The sequence below is a fragment of the Herpailurus yagouaroundi genome, unplaced genomic scaffold, assembly GCF_014898765.1.
Source record: "Herpailurus yagouaroundi ecotype Mexico unplaced genomic scaffold, PumYag 28, whole genome shotgun sequence".
NCBI classification, from domain to species: Eukaryota; Metazoa; Chordata; class Mammalia; order Carnivora; family Felidae; genus Herpailurus; species Herpailurus yagouaroundi.
The window spans coordinates 95,846,877-95,867,425 of NW_024412376.1; the positions used below are offsets into that span (position 1 = coordinate 95,846,877).

Sequence of the window (20,549 nt, forward strand, 5' to 3'; positions counted from 1 at the left end):
CTGCTGTCACTACTGTCACTGCTATCACTACTGTCTGACTTGCTGTCGCTACTGTCACTGCTGTCACTATCACTGCTGTTGCTATCACTACTGTCACTACTATCACTGCTGTCGCTGCTGTCACTACTGTCACTGCTGTCGCTGCTGTCACTACTGTCTGATTTATCTTTGCTACTGTCTGGTTTGCCATTGTCATTGCTCCCATTGTTACCGTTGCCATTACTGTCACTATCATTAGCATCTGATGTGCTGTCACTGTCATCATCATCTCCTCCGTTTGAGTCACTGTCATTGCCATTATCTTTTGATTCATCAGAGTCATAACCAGGATTTCCTCGGCTATCACTGTTATTGTCACCTTCAGAATTGACATCATCATTATCATTAGACTCATCACTGCTGTTGGGATCGTCTCCTTGCATGGATTCATCATCAAACTCATAACTGTCATATCCATCACTAGTACTCTCACTACCTGTTTTGCTGTGTGCAACCTTATTTCCGGGTTCTGATTTCTGACCAGGTCCTTGTATGTTGTCAATCTCTCCTGGTGTCTTGACATTTCCTTTGCCCATGACCATTACATGTTGTCTTTTACCCTCTTTATCTTCACTAACTTTCCCAGCTTCTTTGGTAATATTGTTTCTGTTGCCACTATTGGGACCTTCAATTTCTATTCCCTGTGGAAATATGGAGAAAAGAATGATTGGTTAGTTGGTGTTATGCTGCCAAACTGCATTGGTCTGAGGAAGACTGACTGGGGAAGGTAACCAGAGGAACAGAAGTTCAGCTTCCAATACTTCATAAACTTCTATTTGTGAAAATGTGCTTTATTCACATGAGAGAACTCTGGTATTTAGATTATAAAACAACCCGTTTGCATTTTTACTCAGTAGGAACTTGTGTGAACAGTTACATGGTGAATCAGTTATTTAGTATTAGACTTGTAAAATTGCAGTCAAATTTTCAGAAGTATCTGCTTTTAAAAATTGTTCTGTATCAAAGTCTAGTAAGAACTCTAACTTTCCCATTAAATATTCACGTAGCTTAGGTGCAAAAAGAGATGAACACCTATTACGATTTATTTTTATGTTACCATCAGTGAATGGAGAGGGAGAATTTAAACTGCCATTGAAAGAAATCAGTTTCACAAACTAACCTTATCTTGGCTCTTCCCAATAGCACTTGGCTCTGATTCATCAGTGATTTTCTTTTCCACAGCTTTGTTTTCTCTGTGATTGGGTGTTTGCATGTCTTCTATTATTTGGCTATCTTTATTTTTGGGAATACCATCAGAATCCTCTTCACTCTTGGAAGTGTTGTCTCCATCGATGTCATGGGGATCTTCTTTGTCTTCAGGGTCATCATCTTCACTACTAATTGAATTTTGCCCTAAGCTATTATCATTATCTTCTTTTCCATGAGGCTGACCCTCTTGGCCCTTGCTGTTGTTACCAGTGTCCTCTTTTCCATTCCCGGTTTCTTCACCTTCATCATCACCAGAGCCTTTGTCTTCATCCTCCTCTGCTCCATTCCCACTAGGACTCCCTTCAGAATTATCCAGACCAGCATCTTCTCCATTGCCAGCTCCACTTCCCCCTGGTGTTACTCCTTCCTGATTCCCATTTCTCTCACCTTCTCTCTGAGGTGTTATTTCACTTGTATTACCTTCATTTCCACAGGAATTCCTATTTATTTCATCCTCATGGCCTGTACTGTTATTGCTTCCATCTATTTGACGTCCATCTTCTTGGACAACAGTGGCATCCTCACTCTGACTTGCATCTCCAACATCTCCATTGTTTGAATTCTTATCAGTTTTTCTATTAACATTGGTCCCATTTACAATTCCAGCATTGTCGAGAATGCTTGCTTGTCCCCTAATGCCATTTGCTGTGGTGCTACCTTCTTTTCCATGTATCCCATCATAACCATATGTTTCTGGTTTTCCTGTGACCCCATTTTGATCTTCAGTATTCCCCTCTTCATTTACTAACATGGAATGTGTAGAGGAACTTTTCCCTCCTACTTCTCCCCACTCAGAGCCATTTTTTTCTCCTTTGTAACCATCTTCAGCATACTGTTGCCTTCCTCCTTCATTTTTATGGGGGACACTACCTTCTTTGTTGGTGTCATTGGCATTTAACTCATCCTGGAGAAGAGAAACAATTCAAAGTAAGTTGTAGATATCATCTTGAAGCACAACGAACTGAAAAGATGAGCATCAGTTTTCTGGAAGTTAATAGAATTTTAAGAACAGCTTAGAAACACATTTTACATCTTATACCTGTATTGGCACTTTTGCTCTCTCTAGAAGTTTTACATTCACAGATTTGTCAACAGCATGTCTCTCCAGTGGCTTGATTTGAGGAACCTACCAAAATGAAAATATTGGAAACTGAGAACATTCTGATTTTGTGTCCATGCATGCATGCACACATGCATGTGTACACACACACAGACACACATTTTCCCCTAAATAAAGAAAAAAATATAGAACACAAAGGCCAAAGTGTGATCTAATCAGGTAGAAAACAAAAGTGGTTTGTTTCATAGTTTATGTAGAATTTTAACTGGGCATACAGATAATTTTCACAATGGTATTACCAATTTTATTGAAGTACTAACCAGACTACTTATCTCAGGAGAATTGTCTTTTATAAAAACGAGGAGATAGACCTGTGATGTTTCTGTACAAGCCTCCCACACTAGCACAAGACCCACCTTAAGTATAACCTGGCCAAAACCTCCAAGAAAATAGCAGGTCTGACAAGAGCCAGGGCAGAAACAAAAGCTAGTAATATGCTACTTCTATGTCCTTCAGGAGTACATTTGAAATAGTTGAGAAAATTCTCAACTACATAAATACCAGTGTGCTGGATATTATGAAAACATACCAAAATGTTACCCTTAGCAGCTGGCTAATACAATTACAAATGGTTTAATTTTCCTAACTTTTTCCTTCTTGGTGTTTATCTGTATATTCCAAATTTTCCCCAAGGAGCATTAAAAAAAGTATATGAGTGAAACATTTTCTCCTATGTTGAAAAAAATTAGATTTTTTCCTGTTTTCATTTCTTGAAAATTTCTTAAAAAATGCAGGCCTCATTGATATTAGAATGAAATTGATAGGGCATGAGCAAAGATGGCTAAAGTCTCCATGACTTTTGGGCATTGAATGTAAATTAATCTGAATGAATTTTACAAATTTGTGTGTTATCGTTGTACAGGGTCCATGCTAATCTTCTCTTTATTGTTCCAATTTTACTATATGTGCTACTGAAGGGATTACAATCTGAATGAATTTTATTCTAATTTTTTTAACATTTATTCGTTTTTGAGAGACAGAGAAACAGAGCTTGCGTGGGGGAGGGCCAGAGAGAGAGGGAGATACAGAATCTGAAGCAGGCTCCAGGCTCTGAACTGTCAGCACAGAGCCTGACACAGGGCCGGAACTCAGAATGGCGAGATCATGACCTGAGCCGAAACTGGATGCTCAACTGACTGAGCCACCCAGGCGCCCCTAATTTGAATGAATTTTAAAAGTAATAATCCGGGGTACCTGGGTGGCTCAGTCAGTTAAGTGTCCAACTTCAGCTCAAGTCATGATCTCATGGTTTGTGAGTTCGAGCCCCATGTCGGGCTCTATGCTGACACCTTGCTCAGACCCTGGAGCCTGCTTCTGATTCTGTCTCCCCCTCTCTGCCCCTCCAGTGCCTATGCTCTGTCTCTCTCATGTCTCTCAATAATAAATAAACGTTAAAAAAAACAATTAAAAGTAATAATCCATCTGACAAGACATGAGTTTCAATTTGAGTAATGGGAGCATGAATTGGAGTGCATATTTGGATTTGTGGAGACCCCCAAAAATATCTTGTTAAAGTCTTTCATGCAAATCTAGATATTTAGACACAACTTATCTGCAAAATCTTAAATATATATTATTTGATGTTAGGTTAAAAGAGGTAGGAAAGTAAGGAGAGTTTTCTGAGGAACACATACTTACTGGAATGGCCCATGCTGCTGACCAAATGCAAAAATATATAATTATCTTCATTTTCTTTAGGAATATTAACCTGTTTTTAAAGAAAAAAAAATAACATGAAATTACTTATAAAGCAAAAGATGATAACCACTAATAATAAGGTATTATTTTGGTCAAGAAGCATTTGACTTTTTCCTGGGCAAGAAGAAGGCTATGACAACTCAGTGTTCCAGAACATATCTGGAATGTTCACAGAGAGCTCCTGAGGTCTAGGAGAATGTTTTGGTGATCACTATTCCAACACTCAGTACAGAAAAAGATGGTTTTTAAAAATTGTTGGTGAATAAATACTTACTGGTATAAGCACAGCCTAGTACCGTTCTGGGTAGTTAGCAATCCCTTAATAAATGATAGCAGTTATTATGTGGAACTTCTAACAACATGATCCTTTATTCATGTTAGAATTAACATTCAGAAATGGTATAATTAATAGATAGATTGGAATAGACATTGTGTAGTACATGTGAATCAAAAATTTAAATTGCTATTACTGAAAATTATATTTTTTGATGTAATGATGCTATATAGAAACGGAAAAAGTTTTACTCCTATTTCATGAACTCCCACTGGGTTTATAGACTATGGTAATACATGTCATAAGATAGTTTTGATTGAATTTAATGTTGATAGTGGAAACATAATAAAACCTCAGTGAATGTCAACCGTCATAGAATTATTGGCAATTCCTCACAGGAGAGAGGACATGGTTTCGGGGAGAAAAAAAAGGCTTACTCTTATAGCCGTTCAGTAGAAAGCCAAGAATAGCTAGACCTCCTTTAAAAATACTGTGGATTAAAAATGAAGCTGAGGTGACCTCAGGACAAGTATAATACAGAGTTCTAGGGCATAGATGTTAAAGGGCAGCTGTTTAGTAAGCAGGGGTTACACTGTACTTTGCAGTACCAAACCTAATTATTACATAGACTGCAGAAGGCTGGTATACACTGTGATTTGGAGGAACCATGGTGTCCTAGAAAGGTACCTGTAGTGAAGATCAGGGTTATGCGCATCCCATTTCTAAACTGCAGTCCAGCAACCTGACTACTTTGGGTCTCTTTCAGGTCCATGCCAGAACAATTGCACAGTGCACCATGATGCTTGCCACTGTATCCACAGGTGAGTGAATAGCTCAAAAGACTGCTATAGAAATGGCCCTAGTTTTGTCAGCTTGAAACCTCTTTCATTTTCCAAACCTATTATGATACCGTGAAACAGAAAAAGTATGTGCTAGAGGTCGGAATCTCCAGATATCCTAAGTAGGAGTATTCTAATCTAGCTTTGAAAACCCTAATGTCAATTGGCAAAGAAAAAAAAAAAAACTAATCTTTTAGGCGGAAAGTTGATTTTTTTAGGGACCAAAAAATTAAATGTAAACTGGGATTCATTCATTCATTCATTCATTGATTCATTCAACATTTGAAGACCTAATGTGGGCCAGATACTCAGCCCTGGAAATAGATATGAGCCCTACCCTCATGGGGCTTATCACTGAGTGGATTAGCCAGACTTTGAAGTAAATGTACCATAAAGTGTTGAACAAAATTCCTAAATCGACGTTTATTTCCCAACAGAATCAGTGTTTAAATGTCACTATTGTTACTATTTGAGAGGAAGAGATTGTTTCTTTCCTTTTTTATTAAATCTCATCACATCTTATATTGCATTGGTGAGACTAAAAAAAATGTGTTTAGATTCAAGATTCTTAAAGATGGCTCGTCTAGATAAAAATAACAGTAATGGAGCTTTCGTGAAGTGTGCATAAAGTATTCTAATCACTCATTCTGTTGTTAATATTTTAGATTTAAAATATTTGCTTCATTTTCTATATACGTTTTCTGACTATCAGCAACTGATACTTTTAACACAGTGGCTGTAAAAAAAAAAATTCCTGTTTTTCAGTGATGCAATACTTTTCTAGATGGAATTACCATCCCTACTACATAATTTTCTGCTATCTTTTAATACATAGTCTTGATTTGTCAAATCAAAAGAGAAGGGGAAAAATCTAATCATAAGGATTATTCACTTCTTAAAGTCAAGTCTGCTTCTTCTCTGAAATTCAAATTTCTACAGGAATCTGTTGGTTCTGAGTAAAGAGGATGTTTCATCTTACCTTAAAAGCCTTCAAAGGGACTTTGAAAATCCAGGATTTCTTATCTTTCTCTTTGAAGACTGAAAGTGGCTCACTGTCTTGGACTTTTGCGTGACAATTTTGTACCTGCTGAAATTTAAACTCAGTTTGATAATTTTCTCAGCCAATCACTGTTTAGGATCCCTGATATGGGGTTATAAAGTGTCACCGTGTCTATGAAGCACATAATAACTTCCCCCACTTCCTTCACATACTGATATGTATTTGCTTACTGAACCATTCGGTTCCAAAGGGACCAGACTTACTTTCACTTAATTAAATAGCTCCTGGAAGGCTGTTTTGCATCTTAAATATAGAGAATCAGTGTAACATATCTGAAAAGAGCCACTTAAACTCTGTCACCCTGGCATTTCTTGTCTTACTAAGGTTGGCAATCTAAGAAAACTCTAGGTTTCTTTAGTAAATATGACTACCTATTTAAGACTCCTATCATTCCTGAGGTAGGTATTAAAGTTTCTGTGCTATAATTCAAGAAACTGTCCACATGCAACAGCCTGACATTGCCTGAGGGGTCTTTAGCATATATAAATAGTAACTCTCATGCAATCTCTCTGACCTAAAGAAATACTTATGTGAGGTTTAAGAATGGATCAGTTTAGTATTCAAACTAAATTTTAAAAATAGATATTCAAAATACCAAAATTATTGTAAGATACCTGGATATGCAAAAGTGCATACAGACAATATATTCAGCTCTCAGTTATCTCTCAGTTATTTGTGTTAGCTGTGAAGGACAAAATAGAAAACCAGATACTATTTTTAGCAGAAAGTTTTGCTACCCTGAACTCGCCATTCTATTGAACCCCATATGTATACCATAATGCAGGTATCCCTAAACCATTTATCTAGTCTGTGTGTTCAAAAACTTGACAATCTATGTCTCTTTGTATATTTCTTCAGAACTTTCAGGAATATTCCAATCTTTTCTTTATGTTATAATACCAAAGGATGTGAACCACATAAAAGCACTAATATACCACTACCTAACAGTGGTGAGTTCAGGATTTATATATAGAACTATTACAGGGAAAACAATAATGTTGAAAGAGAATGAAGGGAATGGAAAAAGGATTTGCCATGAAGTTGTGTCTTCATAACAAGCACTTTGTTTTTATTTAGACAGCATGTTTATATGGATAGCCTAAAGGGCTTAACCAAATTTTAAGGAGTCCTGAGTCACTCCTGGGAGCAACTCAATACCTTCTCTCACACAGAGACACCAGTGGAGATTAGTGAACTAAACTTCTCTTCCTTGTCCTTTGACTTGAATTAACATGATCTCAATAACTGATAGAACTAGTACAGAAAAATCATTGCTGATAAGATTTAAAGAGAAATATCAACCAGCTTGATCTAATTGGCATCCATTGAACACTTCATCCAACTATAGCAGAATAAACATTCTTTTCAAATGCAGGTGGAAGATTTACCAAGATAGACCGTATTCTAGGCCCCCCCAAAAAGTCTCAATAAATTTAAAAGAATTTGAGCCATGCAAAGTATGGTTACTGACCCAAAAAGAATTAAATTAGAAGTCAGTAACAAAAGAAAGAAAAAGAAATCAGTAACAGATCTCTGGAAAATCTGAATATTTGGAAACCAAATTACATACTTCTAAATAACCAATCACTAAAAGAGGAAACCAAAGAGAAATTCAAAATATATTGAATTAAATAAAAATGAAAACAGAACAATTGATCAAAATTTTCAGGATGTCACTGAAGCACTTCTTAGGGGGAAATTTATAGCACTAAATTCCTGTGTTAGGATAGAAAAAGGTCTCAGGGTGCCTGGGTAGCTCAGTTGGTTAAACATCTGACTCTTGATTTCAACTCAGGTTATGATCTCACGGTTGTAGGATTGAGCCCCCAGTCCAGCTCTGTGCTGAATGTACAGCCTGCTTGGGTTTCTCCCTCTCTCTCTCTGTCCCTCCCCTGCTCTCATGTGCTCTCTCTAGCCCTCTCTCTCTCTCTCTCTCAAATAAATTAACATTTAAAAAAAGAAGAAAAGAAAAAGGTCTCAAAACAATGACTATGGCTTCTGCCTTAAGTAACTAAAAAAAATTAAATTCAAATTAAGTAAAAGGAAATAAAAAATCAGAACTACAATCAGCAAAATAAAAATATTATAATAATAATAATAATAGAGGAAAATCAGTGAAACCAAGAGCTGGATTTTTAAGAAGCTTAATAAGATTTATCAGACTCTAATCAGACTAATCAGAGAAATATGAGAGAAGACATAATTATCAATATAAGGAATGAGAGAGATGAAAATACTACAGATTCTATAGACATCAAAAGACAAAAAGGGAATACTAAGAACAACTTTATGCCAATAAATACAACAATTTATAGAAATGGATAGATTCCTTGAAACCACCAGAGCTCACCCAAGAAGAAATAGATAAATAACTCTACATCTATTAAAGAAGTTAAATTCATAGCTAAACACCTTCCCCAAGCAGCCTCTTTTCATTTCATACTCTCTCTGTCCCTTTTAATCTAAGCTGTCAGTGTCTCCACTGATACAAATTTTTCAGGAAGCCTTCCATGAATTTCACTCAGTCATACAAATGTCATATCCACAGACCTTTCCACATAATCCCTTCTGTACCTTTGGCATTTGCTAAGATGACTAAAGGACAATGCCCTGAAACTTCTTAGAGGACCTCTGGTTTGAATTAAAAGATCCACAAAGAACCCTCTTAAACTCTTGCAAATATTCTGATCTTTGGATAACTTTCCTGGGTTTCAGCAAAGTGTTGTAGAGTCATACCCTCAGTCTTTTTTCTAGATCATGCCTTCCCGGCAGTGAATCTCTTAATTTTAGCATCTTTTGCTATTGGGGTGGCAGAGATTTTTCAGTTACTGTCAGGTACTAGTTCATTTTTCTTTAACAGTTCTCAATGTATTTATCTCCTCTTGCATATTACTATAAGCAGCAAGAAGGAGCCAGGCCCCATCTTCAACACTTTGCTTACAAATCTCCTTAACTGTATATCCAAGTTCATTGCTTACAAGTCTGCCACATAACTGCAGGACACAGTTCTGCTAAGATATCTTCCATGAAGATAACAAAAATTCTCATTCCTCCAGATTCCAGTAATGCTTTGCTTACTTCCTTCTGAGACCACACCAGCTATGACTTTAACATCTATATTTCTACTAACAGTCTTCCAGCCTCCACCCACTGGCAAATTCTAAAGCCACTCCCACGTTTTAGGAATTATAGCAGCACCCCACTTCCATGTTCAGAAATCTGTACTAGTTTTCTATTGCTGCCTAACAAGTTGCCAAAAATACTTCTGCTCTTAGAGATCTCATTTGACTGGGTTAGCTTTATCCAAATAATCTCTTTGCCTTAAGGTCAGCTGATTACTAAACTCAATTATATTTGTCAAATCCCTTTTGCCACATAATGAGACGTAGTCATGGAAATGATGCATCATCATATTTACACATTCTCCTCACACTCAAAGGAGTGGGGATTATATAAGCAGAAGGATCATTAGGGGTCATCTTAAAACTCTGTCTACCATACATTTTAATCTATAGCAAAGGAAATAGATCAGTGTCTTCATGGGCTGGGGGAAAGGTATAAAGAAGGGATGGTAAAGGGTCATGAGGAAATTTTTTTTTTAATGTTTTTATTTATTTTTGAAGGAGAGAGAGACAGAGCATGAGCAGGGGAGGAGCAGAGAGAGAGGGAGACATAGAATTTGAAGCAGGCTCCAGGCTCTGAGCTGCCAGCACAGAGCCCGACGCAGGGCTCAAACTCGCGAGCCGTGAGATCATGACCTGAGCCGAAGGACGCTCAACCCACTGAGCCACCCAGGCGCCCCGGAAATTTTGATAGATACTTTTTACTATCTTAATTGTGGTAATGGTTTCGCAGTTATATACATATATCAGAACTTATCAAAATATACACTTTAAATATATGCAGTTTATTATGCGTCAGTTATACCTCAGTAAAGCTATTGGGGAAAAAGTAATTAACATATTTCAAATCTTGTAAATTGAGGAGTTAAAACTGTGGGGTTAATAAGGGCATCCCAAAGGGAAACATAAACCCCAATTTATTGTGAAAACCAAACAATTAACTAAAAGTTAAGATCTAAACTCAGAAATCTACATCAGTTTAGTAACTAAGCAAGTTATCTAAATACCTTAATTAGAATTGTTATTCTGTTCCTAAGAGTTTGAAATGAAACCCTTAACCTAGTTGCTACTCTACAACTCTGAACTATCTGCCTAAATTTGGATAAACAGTATCATAAGGGACTTGAATAGGGGTTCTGTCTATATGGGCAGGTATACAACATCACTACCAGGCGTTTTTGATTAGTAGAAACTTAAAAGGCAAAATGTCCAGTTCAACTGCTCAATATTGAATTAATGCCAGTGCAGTTGGAAATTGGTACAATATTATTTTTTAAGAAACAACTATAGTTTTCAGCTATAGAAACATTTTTTTAGATACGTCTCTTTTAGCAAGGGGAAAAAAGCTAAATTAAACTACTAGGATTGCAACAAAATAAAATGCTTTTGCACATCAAAGGAAACCATCAACAAAACGAAAAGGCAACCTACTGAATGGGAGAAGATATTTGCAAATTATATAGTGGGTAAGGGGTTAATATCCAAAATATGAAGAACTTACTTACACAATGCAAATAATCCAATTTTAAAATAGGCAGAGAAACAATAGACATTTCTCAAAAAAAGATATTCAGATGGCCAACAGACACATGAAAAGATGTTCCAAGTCACTAATCATCAGGGAAATGCAAATCAAGACCATAGTGAGATGTTACCTCACACCTGTCTGAAAGGCTAGTATTGAGAAGACAAGAAAAAACAAGTGTTGGTGAGTATATGGAGCAAAGGAGCCCTCTTGCACTGTTGGTGGGAATGTAAACTGGTGCAACTTCTGGGGAAAACAGTGTGGAGGTTCCTCAAAAAATTAAAAATAGAATCACCACATGATCCTAGTAATTCCACATTACTGGGTATTTACTGAAAGAAAATGAAAACAGTAATTCAAAAAGATATATGCAGCCCTGTGTTTATTGCAGCAATAATGCTAACAATAATAGCTAATAATAATAATAATAATAATAGCTAAAATATAGAAGCAACCCAAGTGTCCATCTTAGATGAATGGGGGGTGCCTGGGTGGCTCAGTCAATTAACCATCCGACTCCTGCTCAGGTCATGATCTCGTGGTCTGTGGGTTTGGCCCCACATCATGCTCTGTGTTGACAGCTCGGAGCCAGGAGCCTGCTTCGGATTCTGTGTCTCCCTCTTTCTCTGCCCCTCCCCCTCTCATGCTCTGTCTCTCCCTCAAAAATAAATAAGCATTAACAAAAAAAAATTTTTAATAGGTGAATGGATAAAGAAGATGTAATATATACACACACATACATATACACACGCATATATGTATACACACACACACACACACACACACACTACACAATGGAATATTACTCAACCATAAAAAAGAATGAAATCTTGCCATTTGTGATGACATGGATGGACCTAGAGGATACAATCCTAAGTAAATCAAATCAGAGAAAGACAAATATTATATGATTTCATTCATATGCAGAATTTAAGAAACAAAACAAATGAACAAACAAAAAGAGACAAAAGAATAGACTTAAATACAGAGAACAAATGGGTGATTGCCAGAGAGAGGTGGGTGGGAGGAATAGGTAAAATAGATAAAGGAATTAAGAGTACACTTACCATGATGAGCATTGAGTAATGTGCCCAATAGTAGAATTATTGAATCATTATATTGTACACTTGAAATTAATATAACACTGTATGTTAATTATACTTTGAGTTTAAAAAATAGCTTTTTGAAAAGTGGTAACCATTTCTTCTGGATTCCTTATTCCATTTCCATCAAGTCCACAATTGGCATAACGTTCTCTCAAATACCTTAATTAGAGTAGTATAATCGAACCTCAAGTAACAGACATGTCTGTTGGTTAGTCTTAGCGTCCACTGTCTTATGACTGAGAATACAACAATTGCTACATCACATAATCTTTTCTTGTCATGAAAAAAAAATCAGTTTTTCTCTTTTCATGGGCATATATGTTATCACCTCCAGACCTGTATCTCAGATATTGAGAACTAGTAAAAAGTAATGATTAAGATCAGAGACTTTGAAGTCAGATATATCTAGGTCAAACTGCTGCCTGTTACCTACTCTGTGACTTTGGAAAAGAAACCTAGTTTCTCTAAGATTCAGTTTCCTCATCTGCAAAATTATGTTATAATACCTAACACTTACTGAGCACTTAGAACACGATATGCCCTATACACAATAATCTAAGCCCATTATCTCATGCAGTCCTTGAAATGATCATACATGGTAACACTGTTTATCCACATCATAGGGATTAAGAAAGTGGGTCCTAAGTTGGCACAACCAATAAGTGACAGAGCCAAGATTTTCTGACCTTTGAACATGGCTTTTAGCCACTTCACTGAATTAATTGCCTACTTCATGATGACTTTGTGGAAGTAATGTATGGCAAACTGCTCAGTGTCCAGCACACACACATAAATCCTAATAAGGGGAGCTATTATGAATTTCATGATTATTTATGAAGTCTGAGCCCTTTCCTTATCACTGCCCAAATGTTCCTAGGATTATTTGCACTGTGATTCCTTTTAAATAAGACCCCAAAACTTTGGCACTTATTTTATTCAGTACTATAATTACTAGTATTTGGGGAAAACAAAAGTCTAATGGCCCTCATTCTCTCTCTCCTACTGAGTGCTAAGTCTTCTAACAGGTTTGCTTCCCAGTCTCTCGGTCCTACTCCCAAATCTCTCACACAGATGCTTGTGAGGAAGTGGAGAAAAGGAACCTTCTTGCACTGTTGGTGGGAATGTAGATTACTGCGCCCCCTGTTGAAAACAGTATGGAAGGTTCTCAAAAAACTAAAAATAGGGGCGCCTGGGTTGCTCAGTCAGTTAAGCATCTGACTTCAGCTTAGGTCATGATCTCACGGTTTGTGGGTTTGACCTCTGTGTCAGGTTCTGTGCTGACAACTCAGAGCCTGGAGCCTGCTTCAGATTCTTTGTCTCCCTCTCTCTCTGCCCCTCCCCCACTCACGCTCTGTCTCTTTCTCAAAAATAAGTAAACATTAAAAATGTTTTTAATTAAAAATAAAACTACCATATGATCCAGCACTTCCACTTCTGTGTATTTATCTGAAGAAAACAAAAACATTAACTCAAAAAGGTGTATGCACTCCCATGTTCATTGCAGCATTACTTAGCCAAAATATGGAAACAACCTAAGTATCCTAATCTAGTAATCATAATTGATGGATTAATGGATAAAGGAAGTGTGGTATGTATATACAATGGAATATTATTCAATCATTAAAAAAAGGAAGAAATATCACCATTTGTGACAACATGAATGGACCTTGAGGGCATTATGCTAAGTGAAATAAGTCAGACAGAGAAAGATAAATAACATATGATCTTATGTGGAATTAAAAAACACAAAAACAAACAAACATACAAAATTAGCTCATAAATGCAGAGAAGAGATAGGTGGTTGCCAGAGGCAGAGGGCAGGGGAGATAGGCAAAATGAGTGAAGGGGGATCAAAAAGTACAAACCTCTAGATGTAATATATAGCATGGTGACTACAGTATATAATGTATTGCATATTTGAAATTTACTAAGAGAGTAGATCTTAAAAGTTCTCATTTTTTTGGTGCACCTGGGTGACTCGGTTAAGCGTCTGACTTCAGGTCGTGGTCTCACAGTCTGTGAGTTCGAGCCCCACATCGGGCTCTGTGCTGACATTTGATGTTTAATAAACATTAAAAAAAAAAGTTCTCATTTTTAAAAAAAAAATGTGGACAAGCACCAAAGGCAAGGGAAACTGAAGCAAACATGAACTATTGGGATGTCAAGATAAAAAGCTTCTGCACAGCAAAGGAACCAATCAACAAAACTAAAAAGCAACCAGTGGAATAGGAGAAGATATTTACGAATGACATATCAAAGGGTTAGTATCTAAAATCTACAAAGAACTTATCACTCAAACTCAACACTCAAAAAACAACCCAATTAAGAAATGGGCAAAAGACATGAATAGACACTTTTCCAAAGAAGATATCCATGGGGCACCTGGGTGGCGCAGTCGGTTAAGCGTCCGACTTCAGCCAGGTCACAATCTCGCGGTCCGGGAGTTCGAGCCCCGCGTCAGGCTCTGGACTGATGGCTCAGAGCCTGGAGCCTGTTTCCAATTCTGTGTCTCCCTCTCTCTCTGCCCCTCCCCCGTTCATGCTCTGTCTCTCTCTGTCCCAAAAATAAATAAAGGTTGAAAAAAAAAATTAAAAAAAAAAAAAAAAGAAGATATCCAGATGGTTAACAGACACATGAAAGATACTCAGCATTGCTCATCGTCAGGGAAATACAAATCAAAACCACGATGAGATAGGATCTCATACCTGTGAGAATGGCTAAAATTAAAAACACAAGAGAAGGCATGTGGGTGAATCAGTCAGTTGAGTGTCATTCTTTTGGTTTTGGCTCAGGTCATGGTCTCCCAATTTGTGAGTTCAAGCCCCACATTGGGTTCTGCACTGGCAGTGTGGAGCCTGCTTGGGATTCTCTTTCTCTCTCGCTCTCGCTCTCACTCTCGCTCTCTCTCTCAAAATAAATAAATAAACTTTAAAAAAGAAAAATAAGTAAAATCAACGACACAAGAAATAACAGGTGTTGGTGAAGATGTAGAGAAAGGGGAATGCTCTTACACTGCTGGTGGGAATACATACTGGTGCAGCCACTCTGGAGAACAATATAGAGGTTCCTCAGAAAACTAAAAATAGAACTACCTTACAATCCAGCAGTTTCCCTATTGTATTTACCCAAATCATATAAAAATACAGATTCGAAGAGGTATATGCACCCCAATGCTTATAGCAGCATTATCAACAATAGCCAAACTATGGAGAGAGCGCAAATGTCCGTCGACTGACAAGTGGATAAAGAAGATGTAGTTTACATATACAATGGAATATGAGCCATCAAAAAAATGAAATCTTGCCATTTGCAGTGACATGGATGGAGCTAAGAATGTATTATGCTAAGCGAAATAAGTCAGAGAAGACAAATATCATGATTTCACTCATGATGAATTTAAGAAACAAAACAGATGAACATATAAGAGACTATTAATGATGGAGAACAAACTGAAGGTTGATGGACGGAGGTGGGTAGGAGATGAGTTAGATGGGTATTAAGAAGGGCACTTGTGATGAGCACTGGGTGTTGTATGTAAGTGATGAATCACCGAATTCTGCTTTTTTTTTTTCCAACGTTTATTTATTTTTGGGACAGAGAGAGACAGAGCATGAACGGGGGAGGGGCAGAGAGAGAGGGAGACACAGAATTGGAAACAGGCTCCAGGCTCTGAGCCATCAGCCCAGAGCCTGACGCGGGGCTCGAACTCACGAACCGCGAGATCGTGACCTGGCTGAAGTCGGATGCTTAACCGACTGCGCCACCCAGGCGCCCCCGAATTCTGCTTTTAAAACCAGTATTGCACTGTATACTAACTAAAATATAAATTAAAAATAAATGTGATCAGTGATATTCATTGCTGTTTCTTATATTAGCAAAAAAAAACCCAGAAACAACCTAAATGTCCATCACTAGGGGACTAGATGAATGAAGAATGATATATTTTTAAATGCATAACATAACTGGGGTGCCTGAGTGGCTCAGTCGGTTGAGCAGCTGACTCTGGATTTTGGGCTGGTCATGATCTGATGGTTCATGAGATCAAGCCCCATGTTGGGCTCCATGCCTATAGCACAGAGCCTGCTTGGGATTCTCTCTCCCTCTCTTTTGCCCCTCCCATCCTTCTCTCTCTCCCCCTCTTTCCCTCTCTCTTTCTCTCTCTCTGTTTCAAAATAAACATTTTTTTAAATCTAAAATATATAATTATATAACTATATAGCAGTTAAAAAGAAATGAACTAGAACTCTACATCTCAACATGGATAGATGAAAAATAAATAGTTAAGAAAAACAGTATAGTCACTGATATGTTTTCTGTCTTTACAGTTTTGCCTTATACAAAATGTTGTATGAATGAAAACATACAATATATAGCCTTCTTTCTGGCTTCTTTCACTTAGCTTAATACATTTGAGATTCATCCATATTGTTTTAGATAGCAGTAGTTCCTTACTGTTGTTCAAATATTTTGCCCAATTTTTTATTGAACTGTTTCCTATGTAACACTGCTCTAAAATATAAAATCTTAGGAAGGCTTTTTTAATAAAAATATTTTTGTGATATTATTGACATTCAGAAATCTTCAGTTCTCTTGGATTTAGATTAGAATCCATTGGCTATTTTGAACAAAGTCATTTGAGAAAATCCTCAGTTTATTTGAAGCACTTAAATCATACTTTAATTTTAAAGAAAAGACTCCCAAATTAAAATAATCCATTGAGTGAAGCCTACTTATTTCTTGATCATACTTTCAATATCTCTTTAGTAATAGGATTATGCAAATTGAAAGAAGAACAGTGTTACTGAAGTCCTCCAACCCTTAAAGAAAATTGTGGAATATGTTAAAGAATTACAGAAAAATTTATCCCTTCAAGTGCCAAGACTGTTCTTAAAAGGGATATTACTTATGAACAAGATAAGTTCTGACTTGAAATGGATTATTATTATGACACTTGTCATGACTGTTTTGTTATATGATTTAATCCCTTGAAGGATTTTATTCTTTTATATGGATGTTTCTAAATACTCTTCTAGCATGGGAGCAAGTGGAATTATCAGGTGCAGTGTTGAAGAAAGGAACAAACATTGACAACAATGCTTTTGTCAGTGGACAACATTTTCAAAAGTCATTTATCAATCAATGGAATATAATCCTGAAGATTAAAAAAGTAAGTTATATGGTAGAAGATGGTATTATGTGCTTCAATAAACTAAATTTAAAAAGTGATTCTAAAAGTTTATGACAGTACATACCAGTTAATAATACTAATATTGAATGTGTTTTTCCACTAATGAATGCTCAGTGGACAAGAAGAAACTAAAAAATTTTCCACGGACCACTGTAGAAACTATGTCACAATGCAAATTAAACATAGACTGTAATGCAAAATTTTATAAGTAAATTTTGCAAGGTAAATAACTGTTAAAGACAATCAAATCATGAGGGAAATATGATTAAAGAAAGAGGTATGTAGTTTAGATATTTTAAAAATTTGTTTCCGGGGGCGCCTGGGTGGCGCAGTTGGTTAAGCGTCCGACTTCAGCCAGGTCACGATCTCGCGGTCCGTGAGTTCGAGCCCCGCGTCGGGCTCTGGGCTGACGGCTCGGAGCCTGGAGCCTGTTTCCGATTCTGTGTCTCCCTCTCTCTCTGCCCCCTCCCCCGTTCATGCTCTGTCTCTCTCTGTCCCAAAAATAAATAAAAACGTTGAAAAAAGGAAAAAAAAGAAAAAAAATTTAAAAAAAAATTTGTTTCGGATAAACAACAAATACTTTAGTATAATTCTGTCCCATGCAATATTTTGTCTTTTATCTCAATTTATATTAGCATAGGTGATTAGAAATCACTCAAATTTAACTGGGCATTCTGTATTTTCATTTGCTAAATCTGGCAACCCTAGGTTGGATTCAGTAAGAACATAGAGTCTGCTCTCCAAGTGGTCATTTTGTGATTTTATTTTTTTCTTTTCAAAAAATGACAGTCAGAAATCTGAGGAGAATCAGTGGTCTCACACTCTGGCACAAGCATTCATAAGCCTTAGTAGGTTGCAGGGAATTCCTAATCTCATATCCCATCACCTCCCAGACCAATTCAGAGGAGAAAAACAAACTAGGAAGGACTATGCTATAGAATTGTTTAGATAAAGCTGCCACAACTGAACTTTTCTGAATATGAACAGCTACTTCAGTCTGAAATAGAACTCTTCAAAGACTAGTTGTACCACCTTTGGCTACCATTCATATATAGCAAATTTGTAGAGAAAGGCATTGGGCTAAGGCTCCATGAAGGACACAGGTGATTTGCTCCTAAGGAGTCTCCATTTTTCATATCATCAGTGGTTTTCTGTCAGTTACGTATTATGTTACATACTTTGCATGTCTTACCAATAGTATTTTTATTGTATTAATATTTATATATAAACTTTATGGCATTAATTAATATAAATATATTCATAAATTATTTTAGTTAAAGCAAACTTTTAATATCCAACAGCTTTTTTTTAAGTATAATTGGCATACAATGTTATATTAGTTTCAGGGGTATAACATACTGATTCCACAGTTCTATACATTACTCAGCACTCACCACAATAAGTGTAGTAACTATCTGTCATCATACAACATTATTATGACTTTTTTTTTAAGGTATAAGTGTTTTTATTTAAATTCCAGTTAATTAACATACAGGATAATATTAGTTTCAGGTATGCAATACAGTTATTCAACACTTCTGTACAACACCTGGTGCTCTCCTTAATCACCATCATCTATTTAACCTATCCTCCCCACCTACCTCCCCTCTGGTAACCATCAGTTTATCAGTTTGTTCTCTATATTTAAGAGTCTGTTTCTTCATTTACCTCTCTCTTTTTCCTTTTTTTTCCCTTTGCTCATTTGTTTCTTAAATTCCTCATAGGAGTGAAATCATAGGGTATTTGTCTTTCTCTGAGTGACTTATTTCACTTAGGATAATACTGTCTAGCTCCATCTATGTCATTGCAAATGGCAAGATTCCATTCTTTTTTCTGGATGAGAAATATTCCATTTTATACGTATACCACATCTTCTTTATCCATTCATCTATTGATGGACACTTGGGTTGCTTCCATAAGCTATTGTAAATAATGCTGCAGTAAACATAGGGGTGCATTAATTTATAACCCATTAATAGATTATGATTAGCAGTTGGAAACACTGTTCTAGCACAGAAATAACAGCAGTTTTTTCTAAGATTGTAAATAAAGGTGGTATTCAGTGTTTATGGGAAAAATAATGGGACAAGTTAAATGATTGCATTCTGATGAAATCTGAAAAGTGGTAGCAGTACTGCATTTTTTTATTATTTTTCATCCTTTCAGATACATGTTAGTTTCTATTTTCCCATTGGATATATAGCAGCCATTGAATGTAAGAACTGTTTAATTCATAGACACTATTTTTCTTTTGAATTTGAGGGCGTTCATAACCTTTTATAAATGAAGCAGTAAAGAAAAGAATGGTTTGTGATCAAGTTTAAGGCAGAAGGCCAGAAACTTCATAGGTGAAAAAGTGGACAATTATTCTTTGCATGCTAAATAAGACTGGCTAATATCTTTCAGCAAATATTTGGTTGGAACAGTTCTGTGTGGGATATTGGTTTGAAGGGGCAATGGCAAGATTGTCCCAGCTTTGTTCTGCTAGGTTATTAGCCCAATTTAGTCCAAATTAGTCTGTTCTGATATAATAAAGGAAGAATTTCTATCATGATTATTAATTAGTTTTTAATAACATAGCAGTGTATTAGTCAGGATATAGTAGAGTATGCTGCCAGAATGAATAAGTTCCAATAAACAAGCAGCTTAGAATTTAGAGGCTTATGTTTGTTCATGTCTCAATTCAGTGCAGGCCAGATAGCTCTCCTGTGGGCAAAGACTCATGAACCAAGGCTGTTTCCTGTGTTTTTAAATTTTTTAATGTTAATTTTTGAGAGAGAGTGGATGAGTTGGGGAGGAATAGAGAGAGAGGGAGACACAGAGTCTGAAGCAGGCTCCAGGCTCCAAGCTGTCAGCACAGAGCCCAACACGGGGCTCGAACCCACGAACCGTAAGATCATAACCTAAAGTTGGACACTTAACCGACTGAGCCATCCAGATGTCCCTAGGCTGTTTCCATTTTGTTCTACCAATATGCAGCTTCAAGGTCACCCTGGCATTACTTTTCTGAAGATGGGGAAGAGAAGACAAAGAACATAAAAGACTGTTCTGGATATTTTAGACATCAAGTCTAGAAGTGGTTCTTTACTTTTGTCCATGTTCTGCTGGCCAGGAGTCAGTCACAGGGCCAACCAAACTCCAAGGGAAGCTAGGAAATGTGGCGGAGCATTCAGATATGGAAGAACACTAATAGTCTCTGCCACAGACAGCAGTTTTTCCAGCCTCCATGCTGATCCTCGCATTTGTGCAGGAAACTTGAATGTTGGTTGATTATGTGGCTAAGGATACTTTAACTCTCTGTGTTCATGGTTATTAATAAATATTATTGTCTTTAATAAAAACATTTGAAGACATCTATGACTATTGTAA

The 20,549-nt window shown here is 36.7% G+C and overlaps 1 protein-coding gene, 1 long non-coding RNA gene and 1 other non-coding gene across 5 annotated transcripts in view; 1 reads left to right on the plus strand and 2 right to left on the minus strand.

Annotated features, from left to right (window-relative positions):
- The window catches only part of DSPP (dentin sialophosphoprotein), a 4,874-nt gene extending 817 nt beyond the window's left edge, over positions 1–4,057 (minus strand). The window contains exons 1-4 of the mRNA XM_040488627.1: positions 4,007–4,057; positions 2,288–2,374; positions 1,160–2,152; positions 1–680 (exon numbers count right to left, since the gene is read on the minus strand). The exon at positions 1–680 is cut by the window's left edge and continues 817 nt beyond it. Coding sequence (XP_040344561.1) covers positions 1–680; positions 1,160–2,152; positions 2,288–2,374; positions 4,007–4,057 — 1,811 coding nt within the window. The remainder of the gene's footprint in view (positions 681–1,159; positions 2,153–2,287; positions 2,375–4,006) is intronic.
- LOC121040224 (U6 spliceosomal RNA) lies at positions 3,186–3,292 on the minus strand. Its single transcript, XR_005795195.1, has one exon. It is a non-coding gene; the product is annotated as a U6 spliceosomal RNA (small nuclear RNA).
- Positions 4,058–5,100: 1,043 nt separating the features above from the next.
- The window catches only part of LOC121032899 (uncharacterized), a 72,827-nt gene continuing 57,378 nt past the window's right edge, over positions 5,101–20,549 (plus strand). For all 3 annotated transcript variants that reach the window (XR_005791590.1, XR_005791588.1, XR_005791586.1), the window contains exon 1: positions 5,101–5,161. This is a non-coding gene — a long non-coding RNA (uncharacterized LOC121032899). The remainder of the gene's footprint in view (positions 5,162–20,549) is intronic.